The sequence below is a fragment of the Cuculus canorus genome, chromosome 6, assembly GCF_017976375.1.
Source record: "Cuculus canorus isolate bCucCan1 chromosome 6, bCucCan1.pri, whole genome shotgun sequence".
Classification (NCBI taxonomy): Eukaryota; Metazoa; Chordata; class Aves; order Cuculiformes; family Cuculidae; genus Cuculus; species Cuculus canorus.
The window spans coordinates 2,394,040-2,412,263 of record NC_071406.1 but is presented as its reverse complement, the minus strand read 5'-3'; the positions used below and the strand labels follow the sequence as shown (position 1 = coordinate 2,412,263).

General features: G+C 44.8%; 2 protein-coding genes across 3 annotated transcripts in view; both read left to right on the top strand.

Annotated features, from left to right (window-relative positions):
* Positions 1 to 2,685, top strand: part of LYPD6B (LY6/PLAUR domain containing 6B) — a 52,127-nt gene extending 49,442 nt beyond the window's left edge. For both annotated transcript variants that reach the window (XM_009560073.2, XM_054070361.1), the window contains one exon: positions 1,509 to 2,685. In XM_009560073.2, coding sequence (XP_009558368.2) covers positions 1,509 to 1,673 — 165 coding nt within the window. In that variant the 3' untranslated portion in view covers positions 1,674 to 2,685. The remainder of the gene's footprint in view (positions 1 to 1,508) is intronic.
* A 15,347-nt stretch (positions 2,686 to 18,032) lies between these two features.
* The window catches only part of LYPD6 (LY6/PLAUR domain containing 6), a 50,808-nt gene continuing 50,616 nt past the window's right edge, over positions 18,033 to 18,224 (top strand). The window contains exon 1 of the mRNA XM_054069362.1: positions 18,033 to 18,140. The gene's annotated coding sequence lies outside the window, so the exon portion shown is untranslated. The remainder of the gene's footprint in view (positions 18,141 to 18,224) is intronic.

Sequence of the window (18,224 nt, the reverse complement as noted above, 5' to 3'; positions counted from 1 at the left end):
GCATTGCCGGTGCGTGCAGGGCTCCTGGTTTCAGCGTCAGGTGCCCAGGCAGGCTGTGCAACCTGCACCATTGCAGTCGTGTCACTGTCAGCGTTTGGGTGAGCCAGGTTCTGCAGTCACTTCCTCGCAGATCAGAGCTTGGATGACACTGCACAGTACACAAAGCAAGATTGTGTTCATCCACAAAGGCCATACTTGTAAGCGAGATACAGCTGAGTGTTTCTTCCAGGCCAAAAAGCTAGAACTGCTGCCTTTTCTCATCCTTGGGATGCTGGGTAAAAGTTTATTCTTAATAATTCAGCTTATCCCACCAAAGTCTTATTCATTGCACCAATAATCCACTAACACCTTAACAGTTGAGAAGGTTAGTTATGTTATTTTTAGCATAAAAGATTTCAGACACTAAGGATGAGGCAGACAACATCCATGTTAAACATAAAAGGACCTGTATGTTATTTGAATCCACTTGGCCAGTTTGCCTGGGGAGGTGGCTGGGGCCCCATCCCTGGAAACATTCCAGGTCAGGTTGGGTGGGGCTGTGAGCCACCTGATCGAGTTGAACATGTCCCTGGATGATCTGTATAGGTCCCTTCCAACCTAGAGTGTTCTCTGATTCCATTCTATGGATTGACTTCCATTGATTTCAACAGGTTTTGGTGGACTGAGGGCAGAAATGACTGTGCAGCCTGCCTTCTGCTGCATTTTATCCTACCTGACTTCTCGTGCCTTTGGATTACATAAAAACAGGCATCCTCTTGGCTTTTCTAATAAGGAGAGTCAAGTAAGGAAAATTATTTGCAGAGTCCATCTTGAAAATCAACTGTGTCAGTGGTGCTGTGGCACTGGAATCCTGAATAAATATGGTCTGAAGTTCAGCATGCAAAGCTACGCTGAACATGAAAGCTGGAGTGGAAAAATGAATTGGAACAGAATTTTTACAGTCAGATTTGTTTTAGCTTAAAAGCTGAAACTTGAAACGTTCAAATGCATGTTTTTGTGGTGGAAAGCGTTCTCTGTTTTCTGCAGTGTTATGGACTTGTCAGTTGTGAAGCCCAGTGACAGCACTAGGGGATAAGTTATGCTGGGAAGGCTGTGATGCATGATTTGGAAGAGAAGTTGTAGCACATATGCTCCATCTCCTGCCTTGGGTCAGGCTGCCGGGTGGAAGCGATGAGTCTGTTTAGCTGTAATCTTTGCAAACATATTTGTAGAACCATAGAATCATGGAGTGGTTTGGGCTGGAAAGGGCCTTAAAGCCCATCCAGTGCCACCCTCTGCCATGGGCAGGGACACCTCCCACTGGCTCAGAGGCTCCAAGCCCCATCCAACCTGGCCTGGAACCCCTCCAGGGATGGGGCAGCCCCCACTGCTCTGGGCACCCTGGGCCAGGGCCTCCCCACCATAAAATGATTTATTTTGACTGTAACCTTTGCAATCATTGAGAGAACATCTGTATCTAAAAGCCGCTTCTGAAGTACGATGTCCAGTGATCTCCTTTTTCTCAACAGGAATGCATTTCTTGCTGTGAAGGCATGATTTGCAACGTAGAAATACCAACTAACCACACAAATGCAGTATTTGCTGTATTGCACGCCCGGAGAACATCAGATGGCAGCAGGCGGACAGTCAACATTGCAGTGCTTGTATCAGTCATGATGATTGCATTATCATGATGGTGCATCCTCCCATGGCATCTGCTCGAGAGGGTCTGCCTTCCTGTGGGCCGTAAGAAACTGTGAGAAGATTGTTCCAATATGCAAGGAAAAGGCACTGATAGTGTTTAATTACCTAAAATGTAAGGAGACAGTGGAAAGACACTGTGTACATCAAGGTGGCTTTGGATATTTTAGTGAAGACACTCCATATGGACTGCAGTATTTGAAGACAACCCCACAACAACCCACTGGTTGACAAGGCAGTGGGGTGAACTAGAGTCATTATAATTAATTATTTTATGATGAAAATGCACATATATGTGACATGTTTCTTTGAACAGAGACCTGATGTGTCCGTAGACAATCACTTTACCAGGCGGTGACTTTTGATGGACAACGTGCCACCATGTATCTCAAGAAAAAATGGTTTTAAAATGTTTTTCACATTTTTTTGTGCATAAATAATATGGACTAGTTTGTCTTGATCAACAAGTGTATTTAAGCTTATCTTTAGTTATGGTTTTGATAGAGAACATATATGAGAGAATTTTTTTTTCTATTCTGATCAGAGCAATCATGTCTACTGGAGATAAGACAATATAATACTTTATATCTTTCTTTCCTGTAAAATGTTGTCTTACATTCAGACTTTAAGAGTGTGAACCCATGTAGAATTTCTGTCTAAAAACAATGAACTGTTTGAACACTTAAATCAAAGTTCCTCTCCTCCAGCCTCAAGGGGTTATTTCCTTGCAAAAGAGTTTCACCTCAGCTGAATCTTTGTCTTCGTGCTGATGTTCAAGGAGTTGGTAATGCCATGACTTGGAAACTGCAGCTATGTTATCATAAACATTGAATGTGGACACTTGGTTTAAATAATGGCATATTGGTATAAATAAGGAGAGAAATTGGCTGTGTTCCTGCTGGATCCGGGGCTCCAAGCCCCATCCAACCTGGCCTGGGACCCCTCCAGGGATGGGGCAGCCCCACTGCTCTGGGCACCCTGGGCCAGGGCCTCCCCACCCTCACAGGAGAACATCTCTTCCAAGATCTCATTTCAGTCTGCCTCATGTCAGCTTAAAATTCTTCTCCCTTGTCCTATTGCTCTATTTCTAAATATATTTCTAAAAGAGTCTTTGATTTGTGGACACGCAATTGCGTAGTTACAAAACCTGGGTGGGAAAGACTTTCCTTGCCAGTGTAAGCTCTGGTGACCATTGCTGAGCCATCGAGCCGGCTAAGATGCTGGGGGTGTTTGGAGGAAATGTTTCCTTTGTTCAGTAATCAACCCTAGGTAACTTATCTATAGTATTAATGTCGGCATCAGACATAATAACAGGGACATTCAAAGGTCAAAAGACCTCTAACATTGAGTCCAACCATCAGCCCAACCCCACTGTGCCTGCTGAACCATGTCCCAAAAAGCCACATCTACGCATTTTTTGAACACCCTTAGGGGTGGGGACTCCACCACTACCCTGGGCAGCCTCTTCCAAATATTTTTCCTGGTTTTGCCTCTAAGTTTCAGTTTCTCCCATAATTCACTTTCTGGCAATAATTACTGCAGTCTTAACAAGGCCTTAAAGTGCCCTGTAGCCTTCTGTGAGTTTACTATAAATAACTTACAATAATCTAAATGCTGATGTGTTTACACCACAAATGCCATTCCAGGGTGTGCGGGAGTGCCAGGGAGACCCTGGGGAGCTGCGCAGAGGGAGGGATCAGGCCCAGAGCAAATGGTCTGCAGGTTCTGTGCAGCTGCCAGAAGACCTCGGAGGAGGGGAGGTTCCTTGTGGTTGTTTTTTTCTTGATTGAACTGATTATTTTTTTTTCCTGTTTGCCATACTGAGAAGCTAAGAAATCTGCTTGTAATTGAAATACTTAATGCATTTGTAAAGAATGGTTTGGAATTAAAAAAAACCCAAGAATTCCACTGAAATGCCATAAAAATTATCCTTGATTTGAATTGTCATCTTTTTCAAATTAACGTTGAGGACAGCAACCTACCCAGGAAGGTAGGATTGTTGTTGAAAGGACTGGGTCTTGCCAGAGGTTTATTTTTGAGCATAAGAGAATTCCAGTTTTGGAGGATATTAAGGATGAGTTGTAGTCATGATACATCAGTACGTTTGTTATTGCAAAGTTTAAGACTATTGTTTCTGGACAAATGAATATGCAAAAGCTGTTTCTGCAATGCTGCACAAATTGGCACTTGCCTGAAGAAATGTGGGATTTAAAGTGAATCAATGTTATCCTTTGCTGCTTTTTATGTATGTAAAAACCTCTATGCTTCTGTTTACAATTTACTTCAGGCCAATATTAAGGCTTGCTTTGTAGGGAAAGCAGTATGAGCTGATTATTAGGGAAAATAGAGCTAAAATTCACCATAGCGCCTATTTTTGGGCAGACAATGATTAATTTGTCAGTAAAGGTGAGCAAATCCATTTGTGCAGCTGAGGAAAGGTATATGCTGGTTTATGATGTATCTGTGTAATGATGACTCTTTTTAGGTTGCACTGGACGCTCCATAGAAGATTTATTTTTCCAAGCTTCCTCTCTATTCTGTGTTGGTTTGTATGGTGCTTTCTTCCTGCTGTGTTACTGGTTTGAAGCTTCTCCAGAAATGGCACTTTTAATTAAAAATATTAAAATATTTGCTGGTGGAAATTGTTTGTGGTGAAAAAGGTAAAAGTACTTTTGCTTCCTAAGACAACAAGACTGGTTATGAGGAAGATTCTTCACTTCTGTGTTGATTTCAGGTAAGGAAAATCTACTTTGTCCTTTATCCAGTTTGTTAAAGAACGGCAGCAGGTTGTGGCACTGGGGAACTGCTTGAGCTGAAATTGCATGGGGGGCAGATTCTTCTGCTCCTTCTCTTCTGATGTGTGCTCAAAATTCACTGAGGAGGCGTCCAAGTACAGGTGGGTGGAAGGGATGTGCAGCTGACCAAAGACACGGGGGTCAGCGAGCCTGGACAGGAAAGCTCTTGAGTGCTGTGGGGTGGGGGACAGATGGGCATTTTGGCTTTCTGGTTGATGTAATTGTTTCCAGGGACAGCAAGTGTTTCATGGAGTGGAGCCCCTTTGCTTTGGGCTGCGTAGGTCAGAACATTTTTAATGACGTGAGGGAGCTCTGCCACTTCAGAAAATGGAAATAGTGAGAAACGTTTATCTCTTCTCGAGCCACCTGAGGGAGGTGGACCTTGCCATCGGTTTTGCATGGATATGCCAGGCTGAACAAGGGTGCTGCGAGTGAGCAGCTGTGGATTGAATTCCAGTCTCCAGATTAAAGTCACCCTTCTTTCCTGGCTTGACATCACAAGGTGTAGCGATGTAAATGTAGCTTTATATTGCACATTTAGCTCCACTGGAGAAAAGCTCCCAGGTAGGACCTCTTATATCTACGTACTCTTGGGTACCGCTGTGGATGATACGTGTGCATATCTACGTATCCGGGGAAGACTGCTTGTTAAACTCCTGCTACAGCTAAGGAAACGCTGGCAAAACCTTAGTGCGAGTGAAATTCTGTCATGGAGTCTATTTCAGAGTCTGCAGTCATTTCTATAGAAAGTGTTTGATTGTTTAACATCTCTTGCCTCTAGGAGCAGCCCTGCAAGACCTGTGTGGTGGTTACAGGGCTTGGTCTTTGCAGGTGTTCCAAATGAAGAAATTAAAGCCAGCTGCTGGCTCTTAGAAGGAGCAGATTAACTCTTCCCCCTAGTCACGCTGCTCTAGTTTGTGTGTCTGGCCAGAATAAGGCAGGAATGGTTTATCGACTACTTGAGGTTCTTTCTGGTCTTCATGTCTCCTCGGTTTTCAGCCAGGGAAGGAATTAATCAGCTGTGGAAGTCGGAGGAGAAAGGAAAGATGTTGTTGCTCGCTGTAGATAAAGGGTTTGCAGTGATACAGATCACTGATGGAGAAGTGGTGTTGGTTTCTCAGGTGGGGCCAATAACAGCCTATCCAAAAGCCAGGCTGGTGAATTAAAGGTCAGGAGAGTTCAGTCACCCAGAAGAAGAAGAAGGCAGGAACCAGGTAACCAACCAGTTTGTGTTGCCTCTCTGCAGAAAGTATCTGCCTGGTGCTTCCTGTGAACTTTGCACGTTGCCTGTTCTGCTGTTGCCTTCAAAACATCAAGGGGATGCAGAAAAGCAGCTGTAAGTTTGGGGGAGAGGGTTGGAGAACACACAAAAAAGAATTTATTTAGTAGTCATAAGTAATTAATTTACATTGCTTAAATTGCATGGTGATTTGGTAAGGTTATTTTTAACGCTGGTGTCAGTGCTGTGTTCAGAAGCTGCTCTTAAGGGAGAGAAAAGATGTTTGAATATGTTTATCCAAGGAGAAAGGTTTAAGGATCACATTGTACAGTTCACTTGTGTTAGTTTGTCCTGGTCTTAGCATTTATTGATGTTTTTTTTTAATCTCTGTCCTGTGCTGCTGTAACTGTGGGGCTGTAGGGCTGCTCTGGAATGAGAGTGCTGTGGCAAAATGAGCTCTATTAATTAGAAAATACATGTGTGAGTCGAGGTGGGAAAAAGAGAATATTAAATAAGGTGAAAATAAGTTCATTTGCGACTACTTTCACTAAATTTATACGAAATATATCATGTCGTTTAAAGAAAATATAAATGTTTTGAGTCTTAAATAAAACTGTTAAAGTGTTTCCTCATGGTTTTAGTCTCAGAGATTCCCCCTGCTCTGAAAAAAATAATCTCTTGCACGTGACTATGTCTCGCAAACTTGTTAAAAATGACGCTTCCTACTGATCTCAGGTTTTCCCATTAAGTCATGGGATGGTTTGGGTTGGAAGGGACCTCAAAGCCCATCCAGTTCCACCCTCTGCCATGGGCAGGAATACCTCCCACTGGATCAGGATTCCCACAACTGTTAAGAATAGGGTCCCCACAATGCACTGGCGTTAAACATTAAACAAAGGATGAAGAGAGTCGATCCCAAAGTGTTCAGTTTTAATTTGTGACCAGTCTGTCAGGAACAGGAGGGAGAATAAGCACGGACTGCAGGTTGTGATCACAGCTAAGTACTTTCCAGTCAATGGATGGGATTTGTCGCTTGGACTCTGTTGTCACTGGCTATAACACTGTGAGCTTAAATATACTCTTCTTAGCCAAGTACTTCTTGATGTCTCTTAAACGTTGTGTTCTTTAGATACTTTTTTTTCTTTTTGCTTTTGTGGGAATAATCAGAAATAAACGCTGCCGCTTGTGTTCCTTATTGTGAATTCCCAGGAGAAACTAATCCTTCAGAGTGCAGACAACTGTGTGCCAGCAACTAGGGGTAAGCGTGAGGAAAAAATTCATCCCGCTGAGGGCAGTTAAGCCCTGAAACAGGTGGCCAGAAAGATTTTTATTTTTCAGAAATAAACAGGAAAGAGTCCTAAGTGGTGTAATGTAGCTTCTAATTTGGCCGTTCTTACAGCAGAAGTGTTGGCCAGAGGCATTCAGAGGTTCTTTCCAGCCTTTTTTCTTTATATTCCAGGTTTGTACCAGAAACTACATTGCATCTGATTGCAGAGGAGCTGTGGCTGTGCCCCATCCCTGGAGGGGTTCCAGGCCAGGTTGGATGGGGCTTGGAGCCCCTGAGCCAGTGGGAGGTGTCCCTGCCCATGGCAGGGGTGGCACTGGGTGATCTTTAAGGTCCTTTCCAACCCAAACCATTCTATGATTCTAAGCCTTCTCCATTGATGCATTTCTTATACTTTTACCTTTATAAGGTGTAAGAATAACTTTATGGAAGTTATGAAGATAGGGAGAATATGGTTACTCTCTGCTCTTGTTTTCTATTATCTGTTTAGTCTGGAGAAGGGGAGGCCTCATTGCTCTCTCCAGCTCCTGGAAAGGAGGCTGTGGAGAGGTCGGGGCTGGTCTCTTCTCCCAAGGAACAAGTGATAGGACAAGAGGAAATGGCCTTGAGTTGTGCCAGGGAGGTTAGATTGGATATTAGGAAAAAATTCTTTACTGAAATAGTGGAGAAGCAGTGGCAGAGGCTGCCCAGGGCAGTGATGGAATTGCCATCCCCGGAGATGTTAAAAAAACGTGTAGACGTGGCACTCTGGGACATGTTTTGGCCGGCACGGTGGTGTTGGGCTGATGGTTGGAGCGGATGATCTTGTAGGTCTTACCCAACCTCAATGATCCTATGATTCTATGTTGCAGTGGCTGGCCCTTACCTAAATGGAATTATCTGGTGTTTATGAATTTAATGTTTCTTAAAAACATTAAATTAAAAACTCCATATTTGAAGAGTTAGTATAATTACAAGTAATTAGATGAAAAGTAATGAGATTCACCAGATTAAAAGAACGCGGTGAATACCTGATCACAGAACTTCGGGGTGGGGGTGGGGGGGTCTGCACACGGAACTTGGTATGGAAATCCATCTTACAGGGACTGCAGCAGGTCTCGCTTTCCACTGCGTTGTTTTTCCTTTTGCTTTTGCTGACAATTGTGTGTTTAATAGGCTTGGTTGGCGTGCCTATGGCTCCTTGGGGAATTACTGTCAAAACTTTGTGGTTGTCCAGGTGTGCGGCAGGAATTGCTGTTAGCATTGTCTTCCAAGATGCCAGAGTACCTTGTTTTTGGTGTCACTTCAGGTGGGCTTCGTTGGCTTCTTTCTGCACCTTCGTCCTACTCACTCAGAAAATGCTTTGACTGATCTAAGTTTACAAGTTTCTATTTCTAAGTGATATAAATCTAATGTAGCTTCTGCCCTAACTGTCAAAAATCAGCAGTGCTAGCAGGTTCAGTTGACTGACATTCGACTCACAATTCACTCAGTTTCATTTGTGAATTATTTCCAGAATGAGCTTTTTTTCCTGTTATTGCAGCTATAAATATTCCATTTACCTGTGTAAGAGACGTCAAGAAATCCTCGTCTGGGTCTTGACATGCAGTCATTCTACTTCTCCTCACGTTTACTATTAAGAGTTACTGATGAGTGAAGGCTCTAAATCACGTTTGTACATCAGAACTTTCAGCAGCTGAAATTTTGCCCCCTTTTAAATTACATTTTAAACGTTTAAGTGAAGCGAGCATAAAGGCAGCGAGGACGGGCTGAGGATTTGTGCTGATGCCCACTCTGTGCTTGGCATGACTTAAACGTGCACACATGGGGGCACGCACACCTCGAAACACTTGACAGCACCATTAGTGAACATTTACATTGTCTTAGCATAAGTTTAAGTTTCCTTTATCCCCTAACTTTAAGCAAATGGAAAACATTAAGGGTTTTAAAACTGTTATTGCTAATGTAGCTTGTGTGTCAGTCGGACCTGGAGGTTTTCCTGCCTGTGTCCACCAGTGGTGGTGTCGCAGGTTTCTCTGTTTGAACTTGGGAAGAATCACAGAATGGTTTGGATTGAAATGGACCTCAAAGCCCATTTCTTTCCACCCCCTGCCATGGGCAGGGACACCTCCCAGTGGCTCAGGGGCTCCAAGCCCCATCCAACCTGGCCTGGAACCCCTCCAGGGATGGAGCAGCCCCCACTGCTCTGGGCACCCTGGGGCAGTTGCCTCACAGCAAAACATTTCTTCCCAAATTCTCTTCTCATTCTCCCCTCTTTCAGTTTAAAACCATTCCCCCTCATCCTGTCCCTGCCCTCCCTGATCCAGAGCCCCTCCCCAGCTTTCCTGGAGACCCTCTCAGCACTGGAAGCTGCTCTAAGGTCTCCCCACAGCCTTCTCCTCTCCAGGCTGAACAACCCCAACTCTCAGCCTGTCCTCATACAGGAGGTGCTCCAGCCCTGGGATCATCTCTGTGGCCCTCCATTCAGACTAGTGGAAATTCCAGGGATCACCACTGGATCTGCTCTTTCTAAGCTCTGTGGACCTTCCTGAAAAGTTGTGAGCTCATAAAAAATGAGCTTTTTTTTTTTTTTAATTCAATATTCTGTTTTCTTATCAGTTTTCCTAATGCCATTCTATTAAACTTCTTTGAGGATAGGTAGGAAATGAAAAGAATCTCCACAAAAATATTGGATCGAAGGTCGGTGTCGGCCTATGGCTCTGAACCAAAACTTGAGAGGTCTGCAGGTTCTCTAAAGAACCCACAGAAAGTCGGCTTTTTTAAATGTGGAGGAGGGAAGGGGGGTTTATTGTTGGTAGATTCAAATTAGACCTGGAGGTGGTCTCTGGTGTAGGAAACTTTAAGGGAAGTTAGTCAAAAAAGGTTAAAGAATGCACCTCCCACTTCACTTAACACCTTGTTTCAACCAGTTGGCGTTCCCTTTTGTGGGATGGGAGCTGATGGCTTCAAGATATTCCTCCTCAGAGTGAGGTCTGATCACTGGAATGCATTAAGGATGCTGCATAAAGGAGCTCCAGGAAAGCTGGGGAGGCAGGAACTGCAGGGATAGGATGGGAGGAGACAACTGGAAAGAGGGGAGATACAGGTTAGACATTAGGAAGAAACTCTTCACCATGAGGGTGGGGAGGCCCTGGCCCAGGGTGCCCAGAGCAGTGGGGGCTGCCCCATCCCTGGAGGGGTTCCAGGCCAGGTTGGATGGGGCTTGGAGCCCCTGAGCCAGTGGGAGGTGTCCCTGCCCATGGCAGGGGTGGCACTGGATGGGCTTTGAGGTCCCTTCCAGCCCAAACTCTTCCATGATTCTCTTGAAAAGCCAGTTAAGAAGAAATCCAAGAGTTCGTGTAGGGAAGGAAAGGCAAAGCATGGAAGCAGCGTGAAGAAACTTGACTACAGGAATCTTTATGGAGAAGGATGGGAGAGCAGCGTTGGTCACTGAAATGGTGGTGTCTCAGCAATTCCTCGTGTAACTGCGGGGTGTAAATTCCACTCGAAACCTGAAACCCTGTTGACTATGGCAGAGAGAACACTCATGCGAGGGTGTGCGCTTGTACATCCCGGTCGCAGCACTGGTGGTGTGTTTAGCTCCGAGTGCAGTTAGTGCTGATGCTCGAGACGCTTTGATTCAAGCGAGTAAGTCATGAAGAGGAAAATGATACCACATAGTAGGATTCTGGCTCTGCACGTGCGACGGAGCCTCCCCACCCAAACTATTCCATGATTCTTTCCATCTGTCAGCAGCACGGTGAGGGCAGTCATCGCGCCTGTGCTCTGCAGCTGCTGGGAATTTGTTATCCTAAGGCAAGGAATTTCAGAGCTCCCTTCGCTGACCTCCAACCCTTGCTGCCACCGAGTCCGGTAAATCTCGCGGGTATGAATCCAACACAGGTGGATAATTTCAGAGATCATAATAGTGACTGAATTACAGTGGGGTTTTTTTATTTTTTTTTTTTATTTTATTCTTGAAACAAGATTAAGGAGAGGACCTTTGGAGAAAGATGCTGAAGAGAAATGTGTTTTAATGATACTTCTGTGCGCATCCGGCTTGTTGTACATCCGGATGCTGTGTTCTCGCTCAGTAGTGGGGCAGGGGTTTATCTCTAGAGACGGCAGACACTGAGTACAGTCAGTGGGTACCAACACGTGTGTGCTCACGGGCAAAATGATCCCTTAGGACCTGAAAAGAATTCATAGACTCATACAATTATTCGTTTGGAATAGACCTTTGAGATCATTGAGCCCAAATGCAGCTGTCCACGGCTAAATCATATCCTTAAGCACTTCATCCACCTGTCTTCTAAACCCCTCCAGGGATGGGGACTCCACCACCTCCCTGGTGGACCTTTGGAGAGAGATGGTAGGGATATGGATAAAAGAATAGTCTGATGGACTCAAATGTTTGATGGATTCAGAAGGTAATAGACTAAATTCGTTTTTTCAGGCCTTATTATAATTGAGATGAAAGGATTCTGTTATGGTCAGGTTAGCCAAATTAGTCACTGATTTGACCCAGAAAACACAAGTGCACAGTGTTTGTGGTCCCTATGGATTCATGTGGGTTTATTTTTAATGAGAATGTGAAAGGCTTGTGACTTGGCACAGCACTGGGATGCGAGAAGCACCCGCTCCTGTTCCTGCGTCACCTCAGCTGACTTTGTCTCTGTTCCCTTTGTGCAAAGTGAGGATAAAAGCTCTTCTCCGCAGCTCTGCTTCGCTCTGCCTGGAGTTTAGGGGGCAAAACCTGTTTGGCCTTAATAACAGTGAAGAACATGCTCCCTTTTTCGGTTTCAGCCTTACAGAAGGTGTTTAGGTCCTACTTTAAATATTCAATTAACATCATACGTTGATCGTAACCTTGATGGAATAATTGTATGCTCAGGCCAAAGAGTCGGTGTGTGTTGAAACACATATCTGACATTTTCCTCTACGATGTCTTCCTTTTCAACAGCTGAGAGTAGAGTCTCCTTCCATTGTCACAAACTGCCTTCAGAGCTTTTGAGACATGTTCTTAGTCTTTCTTGGGAGAAGAAGGTTCCGTCAATAGCCAGGCTGCTGCTGACTGAAATGGAGGCCCAATACCATTTGGAATCTCTCTCCTGTTCATGTTTCTGTGCTGTCTGTTGCTTTATTCCAGACAAGCTATGCCTTGCCTCCTCCCCAAATCCTGCCACTTGGTGTGGGCAGCAGAGATCTTCCAGTACTGGGCTGTGGTCCCCACAGAGCATCCCATGCTTATCTCGGATATAGGGATCCGGAGCTGGCACAGGGAGGCAGTGTCATTGCTCTTCACTCACTTCATTTACAGATATTGGTACTCTATCTCCTTGTGATGAAGCTGAGTGGCCCCCGTCTGCTTCATCTTTAACTGAAACCCAACGGAAATCTTTGTGGGATGTCATCTTTACACTCCGTGGGCACTATTTCCATAGCCTCTATATCGCGCGCCTTAAGGGGAAAACAGGGAGTGTGGGACACAGGGACTTTATTCTGTTGGCGTTTTTTTCCTGCCCAAAAGCTGGAGGTAAACATCTATCAAGGAGGGAAGAATTTATGTGGGACCTGAGGCTAGAAATGCTCAGGTTTCCCTGTCATTTGCAAAGTGAAGCAAAAGGACCCATCTGACAGACAAACCTCCAGAAAATAACCTGCAGAGGAGTTCTGTGCAGGAAAACCCCTTTGTAGGAAAAAAAAAAAATTCCCTTTTTGTTTTCTTCTTATGACTTTTTATTTCAAACCAAGAAGCACCCCTACACCCCTACCCCTACATCTGTGTGGTCTCATTAAAATAGTAATAATACTTGTACCCCATTTGTTTCCCCAAACTGCAAGTCATAGTCTCACTTCTGTGCCAGTGGATTTTATGAAAGAACTTATTAGTTATTTATTTATCACATTTAACAGGTTATGCAATGTATGTACACTAGCATTGGCTGGACATGGCATTGTCTTGCAACAATCCCCTCCAGAATAAAACCTGGATGCTCCCTAGGATTAAGTAGTAATTAGACCTCTGGCCGCAGCTAATGATCGTGGAATGGTTTGAGTTTGAAGGGACCTCAAAACCCACCCCTGCCACGGGCAGGGACACCTCCCACTGGATCAGGGGCTCCAAGCCCCATCCAACCTGGCCTGGAACCCCTCCAGGGATGGGGCAGCCCCCACTGCTCTGGGCACCCTGGGCCAGGGTCTCCCCACCCTCATGGGAAAACATTTCTGCCCAAGATCTCATCTCAATCTCCACTCTTTCAGCATTTCTTTTGCTCTTTCTTTTTCTGCAGCACTTGCTTCACCACTGGTGATGTTTAACCCCCACGTGCCCTGTTCACCCGCAGCAGCTCAGTGCCTTTGCGCTTCTGAGCCTCTGTAAATAGGTTTTTCTGACATCGGAGCGCACCTGGATCCAGCTTTTCCCATCCCGAGTCAGCACACGTCTCTTAGGTGAGCTGCCTTGGTGGCTGCAGCTGCCAGGTCTACCTGGGCTATAGCTCAGCACTTCTTCACATCTTTTAAGTGGTGATGAATACTGCAATCCACAACATTTTTCTTAAAAGCCTATTTTTAAATAGAAGGGGGGGGAACGGCACAACTCAAGACAAATATGCCTGCTTTTTGTTCCCAACTTTACACAGATTCTCAGCTATATCCTACGTTATCCTACCGGTGAAAGAGGCAATCATTCACGCCCGGGTAGATATTTTGGAGGGCAACACTTATAAAACCCATGTTCTTAGAGAACATCAAAAAGGGAATATTTTCTCTTTCATATGCACGAAGTTGTGGCGTTAGCAGATCAGTTACACATGAATAGGAGCAAAATCAAAGAAGGCAAAGCTAAACCAAACCTATCGAGTGTGCACGCATGGGTCTGGGCAGGTCGATGCTCCATGGAGAGCACAGGAGAACTATGCATGAGGAGCAGGGTCTGAAGGCAACGTGAGCAAACGTCAGGCAGGACCAAACCGAACAGAACATGCCAAATGCTGTTTGAGATAGCTTAAAGCCATGCAGAATCCCAGATGGAAATCGTAGCCTCGGAAAGAGATGCACAGGGCAAACTGCAAATCCAAAGCTCAGCATTACCAGAGGGAGTTTTCCTACACTATCGGCTCTAAAATGCTTCTGCAAAATCTGCTTTAATGCTGTGTACACTGACTTTCGTCGTCCCCTTCCTTCTGTAGTAAATTATAAAGGGTTGGGGTTTTTTTTTGAGGAAGATATGTTGGTTTGAAGAATTTGTTGAATTTTGGAAACTAGAGATGAAAGAGGGGAAATGCAAATGAGATCTTAGGGAGAAATGTTTTGCTGTTCAGGTGGGGAGGCCCTGGCCCAGGGTGCCCAGAGCAGTGGGGGCTGCCCCATCCCTGGAGGGGATGAGTTATTTCATCCATCCAGGAACCAGCCTGAATTTTAGACTCTGTGTGAGGGAAGGCAGACATGGTGTTCTAGCAGCTCTGGACTTTATCCAGACTGAAATCATCATTTTCAGCTTTGACACCTTTGAGAACAAGGTCTCAAAGTAAAAAAATAACAATAATAAAATTGTAAAAAGCTATTTTCCAGCACAAAGGCTTAACCCCACTACACAGCGCAGAGCAGCTCAGCAGTAGCAGAAATAATATTTTGATTAAGCAAGTTATTAGACAGTTTCTAGATCTGATTCCCAGTGTTCTCTGCGCTTATGAATCCATTTAACCACCAGCAGATGACCTTCCTTCTATGTCTGGGGATCGAAAATGCTTCCCCCCCCCCTCCAATACCTTTCCCTATAGAAAAGTGGAAGAGAGCACAGTCCCAGTTTTTGCAAACTGAGAAGGGCAGCCTATTTATGCCCTCATTTTCAATCTTTGAACACCAGCATGAATAACACCATTGTTGCGCACGTCTCAGTGCCCGATGCTAGGGTTACATTACTTTTTGGAAATAAGTAGCCTTGGGATTGCCCTCCTCCTAACAAGCATATTTGGTTTATTAAGAGGGGGTAACGGCGTATCAAACATTCACTAGAAAATCATTACTAGCCTGTATTCAGGATAAAATTAAATTAATTTCGACTAACTAGGAAACCAGGTAAAACGCCAACTTTCCTCCGGATAAACAAAATACGCAGCCTTCCATTTGCACTATCTCCTTGCATTTATCAAGTTTAAACGAACAATGGGAATACTGGAGGAATCCAGCAAGGAAACACAGAGCTATTGAGCTGCTACAGCCTATCGAGGCTTCTATCAATCTTAATGTCTAACGCCGCATTCTTCCTTGCTTAGATTTCAGCGGATATGAGAAGGAGTTGAGCAAATTTTATGTAATTGCTGTGCACTTAAGAGCTTTATTGGAGACTGCATTTCACGTTTACTTTACCAGGCACAGACCCAAAGCATCAGGATGATCTCAACGCTTCCCTATCAGCCGTGCAGCACTATTTGACCCTCAATTATAATATCCCCCAAAAATGAGTCCACAGAAATCCTTACCAGCAGACTTGACTGATATTTAGGTGAAACTCATGTTACTGCGCTATGACAGCGTGAAGGGAGGAGTAAAAACCCAGCAAAGCTGCTTTTCATGTGAGACAAATGACTCTGGCTTTATTTGCGCCGAGGAACGCGTGTCGGTGCTAGCTCTCCTGTTTGAATCCAGCCAGGATTAGTCAGAAGATTAAAACACTCAGAAACCTGTTCCTTAATGCATTTCTGACAGCTTTAGGCAATAAAACCACAGGGATTTATTAGCAATAGAAATCATTACGAGTTTTATTCTTTGTGGATATTTTCACGTGTGCTGACCGACTTGCAGCCTATTGACCAGTCTGAAAAGTGTGGCTCTGGTATTTCTGGTGAGGTTTTTAAGGGGACTGTACAATTTTTTAGGGATACAGATGGGTTTAAAAACCCTCCGAAGTAGCGACTTTAAAAATCCGAGCCCAAGAAGCCTTTTTTTTTTACTGAAAGTGAGAAGAGTTTTAGCTGTCACCTCCCTTGCTTTGTTTGGAAAGGACATTTTGATACTTTGGTGTCCGAGACGTTACGGCTGTCTAATTTGGACTGGTGAAGCTCCACTAAGAGCAAGGAAAGCTCTTCCAGTTCTTCACCGCTCTCACTGTTATTGTTTTGTGCTTCTCTAGCTTCAGGAGTTTTTGCTGTAGTAGATGTGTTCACTTCGATCACGAACAGACTGAGTAGGTTGTCCACTGGTGATCTTTAGTGAACTTTCCTTCTCATTCTCTCAGAAAACGTCTGTAGGCTGAGTAGCTCCACTCATTAGACTTTCTGTAGTTCATGGATTTTGGAGTTCCGTTCTTTCTTGTTGCTCTTTTTTAACACACTTCCTTCTCTGCTAAAGTAAAGCCCCCATCCCTCCCTTCCTCTCTCTCCTGCCCGGTCTCAAAGTGGTGATGTGGGAGGATGTGAATGCCTTCAAGTCAAGAGGTTCTGGGAAGCAGAACATGGTGGGCAGAGGAGAGAGAGCAAAAGGAGATGGGGGCAGGTGGGAAAGAAGAGTGTGTGAAGCTGAAAGCAATGGGGAAAGCGCAGGAGAGTCCTGTTCAGGCCGTGCTCTGCTTCTCCTTTGTGAATTCCTTTGCTCTGCCTTTCTGGAGAGCAACTTCATTTCAGTAGGCTTCCTTCAGGAAAGCACAATGGTTGGCTTAGCAGTGACGTCTGGCTTGTCTAAGGACAGATGAGGTCATCTCCTGGGGTGGCCCCCCATGTACTGTGGGGAGGCCAATGGGGACAAGCTGAGAACATGTTGAGTTCTCACATTTGGGAGAAACAAGAGAATCTGGAGTTAACCTTCCTGCTGTTCGGAGTGTCGGTGTAGCTCATCTTGTGTCGTCACCTGTGCTTTTACTAGAGATGGTGCTGTGGTGGTTCTTGCAGACCCTGGTGCTGCCGCCCTCCTCAGCCACCTCCTGCGTGTGCCGCCACCACTGTTGTGTGTTGATCCTCTAACAGCATCCGCTTTTGCAGCATTTCTAGTGTTGTATCTTCAGCTCAGTGTCTTTCATTAGAAGTAACGGACTTTATTTGAAGTTAACTTCCTGATGTGGAAGCGTTAACTGTGAGCTTTGGCTTTCTCGGTTGCTGCCTGGGGTGTGACGCTCGCCAGCCTTGTGTCATAGCTATAAATCCTCGGACCTTCCAGGATGCATAACCAAGACCTCCACTTCTCACATGAGCCACCAGGCTGCAATGAGAACCTTTCTCCATCCCAGCAGTGGGTCCAGATAACCCTCCAATGAGTCTGTTCCAATTGCCAGCTGGACTGCATCCCAATCTAGAACTATTTTAGGCACACATGGAAATTTAAGCACGTGAGTAGCTCAACGGAGTTAAATTCCATTTGGGGGGCTGGGCCACAGCAGAAGAGCTGGAGAGCTTTGTGGCTGTGAGGCATTCGTGTCCTGTTCAGATACGTTCTTGATTAATGTGCTTGGCTTTCCCAGCCCTGTGAGTTAATGCTGAGCTGCTGCTGTTTGTCAGAGCGTTGTTTATTCTCAAACGGGGAGTTTTGTAGCAGTTAAAATTTAGCTAAAATGTAGTAATATCAGCTATGAAAATAGGCTGGAGGTGATCAGCTGTCCTTATGCTGCTTTAAGAAAAGAATCATTCAGGTGACAGCTAATGAACTTGAAGAAAATGCGAAAAAAAAAGAAAACTGAAAAAAAAAGGGCAAAAAAAGGGATTAACTCCCCTTGGCCTCTCTTCCCCCGGAGCAATGTATCATATTCACCATTAGATATTCAGAACCGAGACTTACAGAAGGAAAAAAAAATCTGATTTTCCAGTACTCCAGAAAGAAATAAACAAGCGCATTGTGTATTTTAAACGATATCCGTGTATCCCACTGAATCGATGTTATTTGGAAAGCAGCACTCTGCAGCCTAACGGCAAACGTTTTGCATAGCAGTGGGGACAGGGCTGGATTGCAGTTGTGTTTCCTGAGTTTTGCAGTTCGGGGAGTGTCTGTGTGTTGCCCAGCTACTATCATCGTGGCGTTTGTGGTAGATCTCATCTTACATTCTTTTCTGCTCTCTGTGGATCCTTTTCTCCCAGGTGAGGGCATTTATCTTTACGCTGATGCAATTTTCCAGCTCCTCTGATTTCTGCGGAGAAGCAGACTGCTTGGCTCCGTGGCTGCTAGCCTAAACTGCTTACTGAGAAGTAAACAGGTAGGAGAAGTTGTGTTTATTTTCAGGTTCAGTAGAAATACTTCAAAACATTGCCTGTTCTCCCATTAGATAAGAAGATTCAAG